Source organism: Triticum urartu, chromosome 7A, assembly GCF_056163025.1.
Source record: "Triticum urartu cultivar PI428250 chromosome 7A, HENAU_Tu73, whole genome shotgun sequence".
Lineage (NCBI taxonomy): Eukaryota > Viridiplantae > Streptophyta > Magnoliopsida > Poales > Poaceae > Triticum > Triticum urartu.
This window is the reverse complement of record NC_141879.1, coordinates 278,561,492-278,571,762: the sequence shown is the minus strand read 5'-3', so window position 1 is coordinate 278,571,762 and position 10,271 is coordinate 278,561,492. Positions and strand designations below refer to the sequence as shown.

Below are 10,271 nucleotides of genomic sequence, written 5' to 3'. Positions count from 1 at the left end.
GACTGCCTCGCCCTGTAGAATCAGCTTCTCAGCCCTTTCTAGACTTTCTAGGCGTCTGCCACACGTAACACTCTCAGGCACAAGTACTGTACGCATGTGACGGTGTGAGTTCACCATTACCCACTCCGGGAAACATTTCAATGTTTCAGTTCTCTCCGCGATATTGATCACACGAACAGATCAGCCCAAGTCAGAGCAAAATCGTGTACTGGTACCTGACCGTGTTTAATTCAGTTACATACATGTTATTTATACATCCCTCAGTGATGTAAACCTCCAGAAGTTGCATGATTCAAATGTCTCGGGATGAACCATGAACTCAATGCAGTCATCCAACTGCCGCCGACAGATCGGAATCAACAATGCATGCAGATCTACAAAATTAGCTCACACGAGTTGGGGGATACAATTATGCGATTCGGTACATTTTTTCTGGACAAGGAACAAAGAAGGCCAAGAAACAAAACTTGCATTTGTGCTTAGGCGTTTGCCGCCATGGATGATGATCTGTAGCAAGCTCGCTTTGCTGCACGGACGATGTCCTCAACCTGCAAGCATGCCCAAAACGTTAGTGAGGCGAGGATAAGAAATAAATTATCCATGCATGATCCTGCTTTCTCCTAATATGACTAGGTTAACGGCTACAAGGGATTCATGTCAAACTTCAACCTACGTCTAATATCACCATCTACTTCCAAGATGATTGGCTGAACCTGTGGAGTTAATTTTCCCTGAACAATTCAAAATCATGCATATGTGTGGCAACACTGACTTTTCCTATGACTTCCCTATTCCTGTGATATTCCTATCCCATGAACGAACGGAGGCCTGAATATGTAGGTCTTATGTTCTCAGATAATTCAACATACTATATAGCCACCTTTCCTATGCGGCTCTGCCTACTCGTCTCCCTAGAAACATTTGAAGAATCGTCTCCCATGTCCAACATAATCTGGTAAGCTAAATCCTAGCAGTTGATGATGTATGTCTACAGAGATTAAAAATATGGGTGGAGGATCCTATCTCTGAAACATATTAACTGTCTAATGCCCAACCTTCAAATATTCCAAGCTATCAGTAACTACGCTGGTGACAGATCAAAAGAAATTGTTGTGTTTCATTACACTGCAGTCTCATTCATTACCCACTAGGAAAATTCCCAGTTTAACAAGGCGCAAGCCTTCATATCTACGAGCTATTAGCAAACTATAGGTTCCTGTCAGACACCCCCCCCCCCCAAAAAAAAAATCCCTCACTGATGCCCCACTAGGCAAGTACCCGCTTAACAGTACATACAATTCACTAAATTCTTAATAACAATGGAGCACGCTGAGAATGAAGAAGTATGAAACCAACACAAGGCAGTCCAAACATAAAAATAATAGCATCAATATCCCCTACTTTCAGAAAATATTGCATGGTAGCCAATCAATAATACTGGCTATAGATAAAGGTTGCGCGGTAGCCAACCAATGATACTGGCTATAGATAAAGATTCCACAGTAGATGGATGAAGGCAAGAAACTAAAAATCATGGTAAAACTGTGCTATTTCCAGTACTGCTCATGAAAAATGCTATGCTATTATCGATTAGGCGAACTTTCTCAATAATATCTAAAGAAATGGGACCCAATGGTTTGGGCTCAATGTAAAAGAAGCAGCAAGTGCAGACCTGTGGAACTGCCAATCTTTCAAGGTTTGCCGCATAGGGCATAGGTACATCAGCTCCGGCAATCCTCTCAACTGGTGCGTCAAGATACTCAAAGCTGTCCTCCACTACGGACATGCTGCAATGAAGATACATCTGAGAACCCAACACCCAAGCATAGGGGAGAGAGAGAGAGAGAGAGAGAGAGAGACGAACCATATTTCAGCACCAACACCATGTTGTGGAAAGCCTTCTTCAACGGTTACCAATCTGCTGGTTTTCCTGACAGATGCATTGATAGCAGCTCTATCCAACGGTCTAATTGACCGAAGGTTGATCACCTGTTAACAGATATTATAGTGAATAATAAGAAAAAAAATGATGGATGTAGTTAAAAAAGAACGTTGGTCACATAACTGTACTACATAATATGTTTCGCGAAAAGTAACTACCTCAGCACTGATTCCCTCCTTGGACAGTATCTCTGCAGCCTGAAAATGACTGAGCATGAGAATGTAACCAGAACAATAGGGAGTATTTTATGTACAGTGGGGAAAAATCATTGATGCTACTATGCTAGTAATTAAAATAAATGCACTCATGTAAGTAAATCATCTCAACCAGAATCAATTTCTCAAAATGTCATCTCACTATGGCTGGCCCAATTTTGAACTTCTCTAAATTTGGACATTGAGACAATTATTAGAAGGGGGTAGCCTATAGAATTCAACACACGTTTGATTAGCTCTTTTGCTCAACAGGTCGTGCACCAGTAACATGTCAATTATGCGTACAGCCTTGACCATATACATGGGCTGTACGTGTACTATACTACTTATAGTCTAACATGCAGGACCTTCTTTTTCAGCGCCATGACACCAGGCCCTGAGGCATAGCACCTTATCATCAAGATCATGGATGCCCTGAGTTCCATAGCAGTCTGTGCTCTAACGTGGAATATGGTGAAGCAGAATCAGCAGGAGGTTAGTGCTGAAGAACTCAGGGTAGAGCTGCATGGTCCTAACAGCACTATTGTTGGCACTGAGCTACGGCGCTTATGACTATACAATCCACTTAATTAATGCACTGATTCATGTCGAGACAGATTTTGCTGATCTAATGAATGCTACTTCATGTGAAGGTTGGTCTTCTTTCTTTTATGTGATTATGGGGCATGAATGTGTTAATTTCGAATCATGACATATCATAGGATTCTCAGAACTGAAGATCATGAAGATTGAATCCTGAATTTTTTGACACTATGGGCAAGATCATCTTGAATTTAATTCTATCATTCACTTCATGTAGACATACAAGACGTGTAGGTCCTGAATGTCACGAATGCATTCAGTAGTCACTTAGATATTATTCAAACTCTGGAAGCCACAGCTTTCTCATAACTCGTTAAAAGAATTAACTTGGTCATTTTTTTTTTGAAACAAGGCAAAAGATTTGCCATTTTCATTGATTAAGAAGAAGAGAATTGTCCGGTTAATTAACGGAAATCCGGACTAAAACCGTTACAGAACGCCCACAGAAAAGGGCACATCGGCCGACCTGGCACCCACAAGATCACGCACATCGTCGAGGAGAGGACACCGTCGAGGCAGCCTGCAATGTCATCGTCATCACCTCTCCCCGAGCAGGCGACTTCGACTTCGCCGTTGATGACCCGTCAAGGCCCCTCCGAACGAACGACGCCCAAGCACCTCGTCGGCAATAGCCAAACAGTCAGCCGAGACGTCGAGGACCGGCAGCTCCGATTTTGTTGATGCGCTTCGCAGGAGAAAGTTGCAAGCCTCGCACCGATCTAGTCCAACGCAACCTCCGGAGAGCACCGTCCGCTGAAACCACCCTCATGGAGTCATCGTTGCCGCAGGGGCCCCGCCACACGCAGCTTCGACTTCTCTGTCACGGTGAGAAACAAACATAGGCGCACCCAACGGCGAATCGGACCGTCGACATCAGAAGGACAAGCCGCGACCCAGCTCGCACGCCACCATCGTCGTCGCCGCACAAGTCGCAACGCCAGCCACTCGCATCACCGATTGGGCACCCGCCAACCGTGATGCCGTGCACGTCCAGCCCGAGGGAAGCGCGGAGAAGGATCACCGGTCTTCAAAACAACGCCCCAAAGGAGGAAATGTAGTAGAGACGACATCGTTGCCCGACCCAGCCGAGTCTAGGCTTTCACCCGAAGAACCAGATCCGAGGATGAAGCGCGGTGACGAGAACTCCACGGTGACGCCTTCAAGAAGGGAGCGACGCCTACCACCCACCCCACGCAGCCGGCCAAGCCGACCCGCACATCCGCTGGCCCGTACACCTCCTGCGCCTCGACAGCGCCATCAACACACAGGAGCCACCACCAATCTTCGTCGCCAGCCAACGCCGCGAGCCAGATCTGACCAAGCCCGGCCAGATCGGGCAACCACCAGCAGTCGCGCCGTCAGCGGAGGAGCCAACGGCCGCGCCCCCTGAGCACCAGAGGCACACCCACCAGGCAGGGAACGTGGGCTGCCACCCCACCGCTCCAGATCTCCTCGGTGGAGGGACGAAGCCCTCGAGCTCCTCGCTGCCGCCGCATGAGGGAGCACCGCAGCCACCACCTCGCCGGAGAGTGCCGCCTAGGGATCCGCCTGAGTGCGCCAGGGCGGCCGCCGAGCCGCCGGAATCCGCATCGCGCAGCCGCGGAGGTCCGAGCCTCCCCCACCATAGACACGCGGAGAAACGCCCCGCCGCCGCCGTCTGCCGCGCGGGCTTAGCCCGCCGGCGTCCTCCGGCGGCGGTGAGGGAGGAGGAGGCGAGGGGAGGGGCGGCGGCGGCGGCGGCTATGGTTCCGCCCGAGCCGCCCCCTGAGCGACGCGGGCGTGGTTTCTCGTGTACTGATGTATTCTTGTTATAACTTGGTCATAAGTCACCCTTCTAGAGCAACTTGATTATTCCAAGAACTGACAAAAGTGAAACCAAATGTCCTTAATTTTGTGTGCTTGCTGCTATTGGCTGGACTGAGACTGCAGCACAGCGCCAATTGTCATTTCTTAAGGTGGAAGTACTGTTGGCCCCATGTCATTTTCCGTGTTGAAGCCTGGGCTGACATAGAATCCCGGGCAGGCGGGCACACATCACTAATATCGCACGGAAGTTTTATACCTCAGTCTATCAAAAAAGTTTCTGCATGATACGAACCCAAAGGTAATATGGAAGGGACCGCTGGGGACAATTTTGCAGGGGTTCAGGGTGAAGAAGTCTTTCACAGTCAAGGTGACACTATATTACACAACCAACCATTCTTTGCATAAAAGAAGTATCTAGTTAATGAACAAACCATTAGCTGCTAATGGTACTATTACGTTATTTGGTCAAATTTCACTAACGAATGTAAAACAAGAAGGCCTAATGGACAACACAAGTAAACACAGCTATTAGCGACTTCCGTTTACTTAAAAGTACTGTGGTAACACACCTGAAGAGCATACCCAACCATCTTAGAGAATGCAGTAATTGTAACATCTTTTCCTTCCCGTTCTATCTGCAGATCAAAAAAAAAAAGGTGAAACCAAAAAAAAAAACTCTTGCTGGCAATCCAAACAAAAAACCTGACAGAACTAAACTCTTCCTGACCACTAAAGAACATACCTTAGCTTTGCCAATTGGGACACTGAAGCTAGAATCAAGTACTTCAGCCTTAATAGGAAACGATTCACCATAGCTGCAAAGAAGAATAAATGATTCGCTGAAATGACAACTTGAATGTAGAGAATATAACTAAGTAGGGCAAAATATTACATACAGTAATTCATTTTCCAGGAAAACAACAGGGTCTGGATCCCTGATTGCAGCTTTTAGCAAGCCTCGAGCATCTTCTGCAGAATAGGGAGTTAGGACCTTCAATCCTGGAACATGAGCATACCATGCTGCATAGCACTGCATCGAAGTCAATTAGTACTGAATTAAATTAGACTACTAGGGTTCCACTACTTGGATAAATAGATTAAAAATGCTAAATGAAAAACAAACCAAAGATGATATGCATCTTATGATCATGAAGCACCAGAAGCACACTAAAGCTTACACCTCTTGCAATTCAATGCATTTATTGATAGTGAGATGAACAAGTCATGTTCTGACAGTTTTGGCTTTCATTCTACTACCAACAGAAGAAATAGAGTAAGGATGACAAACAACACATGGATAGGTACAGGTAAGTTTAGTGCTATAGGGTTTTGCCATGCTCCCTTCAAAAACGTGTGCTCCTCTGTACATATTGTTCATCTCTCTTTGTCTATATGAGAAGGCAATTCTCCTGGATTTCTCGAAAAAAATAGGTAGAGATAAGCTTTAGTCAAACCTGCGAGTGTTGAGCACCAACTCCAGCAGCTGCCCCATTTGGTCCTCGAAAAACAATAGGAACGGATATCTGACCAGCTGACATGTAGTTTGATTTGGCAGCTGAATTGATGATGTGATCAATTGCCTGGATGTGCAAAACAGTGCTATTAGGCAAACACTTTGACTAATGCAATACACAGTTGTTGTATGTAGACATATTCGGCAAGATTTATATACAGAATAAATGAAAGTAAATTTATGGACAGAGTTATGTACAAACTGAGTGCAACAAGAAAGGCATACTAGCAGCCGTATGCAATTAATATGTAATTATGGGGATCAAAGTTTTAATCAAAAATAGTACTCCCTCCGTCTCATAATGTAAGACGTTTTTTGACACTACACTAGTGTGTCAAAAACGTCTTACATTATGGGACGGAGTAGTGGTAACTAATGGGTATCATTCAATATCCAACCATTCTGAGTAATATGTGAACATGCAGACAAGGAAGAACTATGTCTTAAAACAAAGTTCTCAAATGTCCAATAGGCAACATGCGAAACAAACTATGAGTAACAGATTTTTACTACTCTTGTACTTGCAGTTAAGCATAAACTATACTGTGGCCATCAAGCTCTGTATTCTGTTTAAGCTACCAACAGTGTGTCAAAAACGTCTTACATTATGGGACGGAGTAGCAGTAACTAATGGGTATCATTCAATATCCAACCATTCCGAGTAATATGTGAACATGCAGACAAGGAAGAACTATGTCTTAAAACAAAGTTCTCAAATGTCCAATAGGCAACATGCGAAACAAAGTATGAGTAACAGATTTTTACTCTTGTACTTGCAGTTAAGCATAAACTATACTGTGGCCATCAAGCTCTGTATTCTGTTTAAGCTACCAACGGGAAGAAAATGTAGTTATCTTGATCATCAAATTTTCAGAAGGATGATACTCTTCCAATGAGTACTTTCTAATGTCAGTTTCTAGTAATCATGTTTCTGTAAAAGAATAAAGAACAATTGAAAAGAATATTCCCATCCACTTAAACACAGCATGATATAGAACAAATCAAGAGCAGACTACATCACCACTCATCACAAGGGGAAAATCAGCACGACCTACCATAATTTAAGCTGCTTAGAAAACTAGCAGGGAAAAATACAATGCAGCAATATAATAAGGTTATTTGACAAACTGGCATTTTCAGGAATTTCGAAAATAAAATGACTGACCTGCATTGAGAAGTTAAATGTCATGAACTCTACTACAGGTCTAAGACCTTGGTAGGCAGCACCAACGCCAATGCCAGTAAAACCAGCCTGAAGAGAACAATAGCATATTAGTACTGAAAACTCCGAAACTGATCACACAAATCTGACAGCTTATGAACAGACACCAATGATTACTTTTAAGGGTTCAAGTTTATAACCTCTGTGATTGGTGTATCGAGAACCCTATCAGGACCATACTTGTCCAGCAAACCCTTTGTTATCTGCAAATAACATAAAAGATATAAATGCTAATAGTATTCACACAAATTTTCAGTTGCCACTAAGTAATAAAGAAATCATGAGTCATGAGAAGAATTCACTCACCTTGTACGCACCTTGGTACTCTCCAACCTGCCACAGAAATGACAAGTATTAGAGAGCACAAAAAAAAGGAGAGAAAAATATACAAACTGTCTTCCAGGTGGTAGGTATCGTGGTACCTCTTCTCCCATTAAGAAAACAGAAGGGTCGGCAGACATCTCCTCGTCAAGGGCGGAATTCAATGCTTCACGCACAGTCATCTAAAGAGCAAAAGAAGAGGAACTGCATAAATTTCCCACACAAAATCACAATGTAAGCAGAACATAAAATTATTCTAGAGGCAAACACAACACTACAAAAATTCAACAAGCAAGTGTATTAACAAAATAATAAGATACATGTTGGGTTCTTTCAATCTGGTGAAATCAGAACAACCTAAAATACCTCTACACCAGCTGTCCAGCAAACTGCTTAGACAATACTGCTATACATTTTTCAAAACAGTACCGTTCAATTCACTGAACCCACTGTCAGCGCACAAAAGGTATGTTCTCCCACCTAGAAACGTCGACAACAAAACGACTGATTCTCCTGAACGACCAGCCATTTCCAGAACTGAGCTGCACAAATCGAGTAAGGTTCCATACAATCGACGCACTTTACCGTTTAAAGCCCATGACTGGCCAATATGCAACCACCCCTGCCACAGCCCACAGGATCAACCGTCTCGAAAAACTAACCCCACCTAGCTGTACCATTCACCACCCCAGAACAAACAAACAAACAAATAGTAACAGATTAATCAATCACACCGACGACCGTGCCACGCCTCACCACACGAGCTAAGCTAGGGTTCCAGCCAAGCGCTCACCTCCTTCGGGGTCGCGGAGTAGCTCCTCGCCGCCGTGGCCGCCGGGCGGAGGGTCTGCATCAGTTGCCCCAGCACCTGAACCGATCGAAACACGCACACGGATCAGAGACAAAACCGACAGGCAGGGACGGAGGAAAAACATCTTCTCAGGGAAGCGCACGTACGCATCCGGATCTCCTCGCGGCGCCCAGCATCGTCGACGCGATCGGCTACCGACGGGGGCGGGGATTGGGATGGGAGATTTGTGCTCCGGGGAAGGTGGAGGAGGGGGAGTTGGGTCCGCCTTTTGTTTGTTTGGTGGGTTCGTGATGAGGATGGCGCCGTGTTGAGGCGGCGGGGGAGGGTGAGGCAGATGGATGGAGAGGACGCCGCCGAAATTGCCGCGCCGACTTGCAGCATGCGTTTATCTCCTTGTATATTTTGTCGAAAGGACATCGAGGAAGTTCGGTATTGAATGTATGTGCTTCGAAAAATAAGTGTACACAAATTATTGCCTGTAATTCCTCATTTTAATTTCAAGATACAAATAGAATTATTATGTCTCAAATTACTTGTCTTAAATTCATCTAAATACGGATGTATCTAAGGGAGTATATGATCTATGATGCCGGAATTAAAGTGCAAATTAAATAAAGGGGAAAAGAAGGATAAACTTTGCATTGGATGATGCACATGGTGGGGCTCGCTCACTGGTTTGATTTTGTAATATCAGTAGCTTGGTTTTATTTTTATTTTTATAGAAGTTGTGGGTTGTATTTAGATTTGAATTTTTATGACATGATGATTTTGTATCATGTCAATGACGTTATTTGCTGTGAACTAAGCATAGCTCTAATGGCTAGATCCCTTGTGACGGAACGCGTCTACCGGGATTCAAGGTTTAGACTTGGCAAGAGTAATCGTATTTTTCTGGATTTATTTTAGGTTGTCTGACGCTAATCTTTTAGCAATACGGTGTTTATACAGGCTCACCAATTTCAAGATTTGTCGGGTCCATGCCTCCATAAGATGAGTGTGCATCCATGTATGTGAGCATGTGTTTGTTTTGGTGATCTGAGTGCACTACTATTATGCATATGGAATCAACATACGAATTTTTAGAAGAAGAAAAATCTTGCAAGTCTTATGCCCTGTTTGGGACATGGAAATCATAGAGTATTTGATGACATGGTTTACATAAGGAAAATCTTGTGGCCTGGTTTGGAGAAAGTCGTCATATACCTTTTGATTGGCCTTCGTATGAGACAACCATATGAAATGGGCTCTCTTCATTCAGATGATTTTCATAGGATATTGAAAGATTATAATACTTGGGAATTTTTCGTATGTTGATTGCTTGATCATCAAACAGTGTGGTGGATTCTTAACACCTCTTCCTAGGTTGTTGTGGTTCGATATTCTAAAAGCAAAATACTTTCCTTCCTGCAGCCCTTTGTCTGCCTCAGCGTCTGGGGACTCCTAGTTCGGGCGTGATTTGGTTAAAGCATGTGATGAGTTTCGTTCTCACGTTAAGTTTATGGTCAGTAATGGTGTTTCAGTCCAATTTTGGCTTGATTGGTGGCACGGTGATGCGCCATTGTGCTTGTCTTTTCCTGTTCTTTTTTTCTTTCCGTGTTGATCCTGAGATTTCCATCTCAGATTTCTTTCGCAGCAATTGGGATTTGAGTTTCCGTTATGTCCTCTGTCTGCGGAGTTGAAGGAGTGGCACTGTCTCACTGCCATCTTCCTTGCGCTTTCGGAGGCGACAAATTCAGGGATCTGGGCCCATACTTCTTGTGGGCGATTTTTGGTTAAGTCACTTTACTCTAGATTGATTGTTGGCTATGTTACCAAGTGTGGCATGCCCGGGTTTCTTTGAAGATAATTTTTTATGTGGA

General features: G+C 44.1%; 1 protein-coding gene across 1 annotated transcript; it reads right to left on the bottom strand.

Moving 5' to 3' along the window:
* Positions 1-190: 190 nt before the first annotated feature.
* Positions 191-8,793, bottom strand: LOC125524992 (pyruvate dehydrogenase E1 component subunit beta-1, mitochondrial). Its single transcript, XM_048690020.1, has 14 exons — positions 8,559-8,793; positions 8,395-8,469; positions 7,703-7,783; positions 7,587-7,613; positions 7,421-7,483; positions 7,224-7,310; positions 6,000-6,125; positions 5,442-5,575; positions 5,288-5,360; positions 5,115-5,180; positions 2,101-2,139; positions 1,865-1,989; positions 1,673-1,787; positions 191-548 (listed from the first exon to the last, which is right to left on the bottom strand). Exons 1-14 carry the CDS (start codon positions 8,586-8,588, stop codon positions 480-482), a joined length of 1,110 nt encoding a protein of 369 aa, XP_048545977.1. The 5' UTR covers positions 8,589-8,793; the 3' UTR covers positions 191-479.
* Between the last annotated feature and the right edge of the window lie 1,478 nt (positions 8,794-10,271).

Bases quoted from the DNA above. Each gene is read 5' to 3' on its own strand.
- LOC125524992 (XM_048690020.1), bottom strand. From the start codon at position 8,588: ATGCTGGGCGCCGCGAGGAGATCCGGATGC. The intron at 8,470-8,558 runs GTACGTGCGCTT...CGATCGGTTCAG, and splicing joins CCGCGAGGAGATCCGGATGC to GTGCTGGGGCAACTGATGCA. The intron at 5,181-5,287 runs GTATGTTCTTTA...TTTGATCTGCAG, and splicing joins TCCCAATTGGCAAAGCTAAG to ATAGAACGGGAAGGAAAAGA.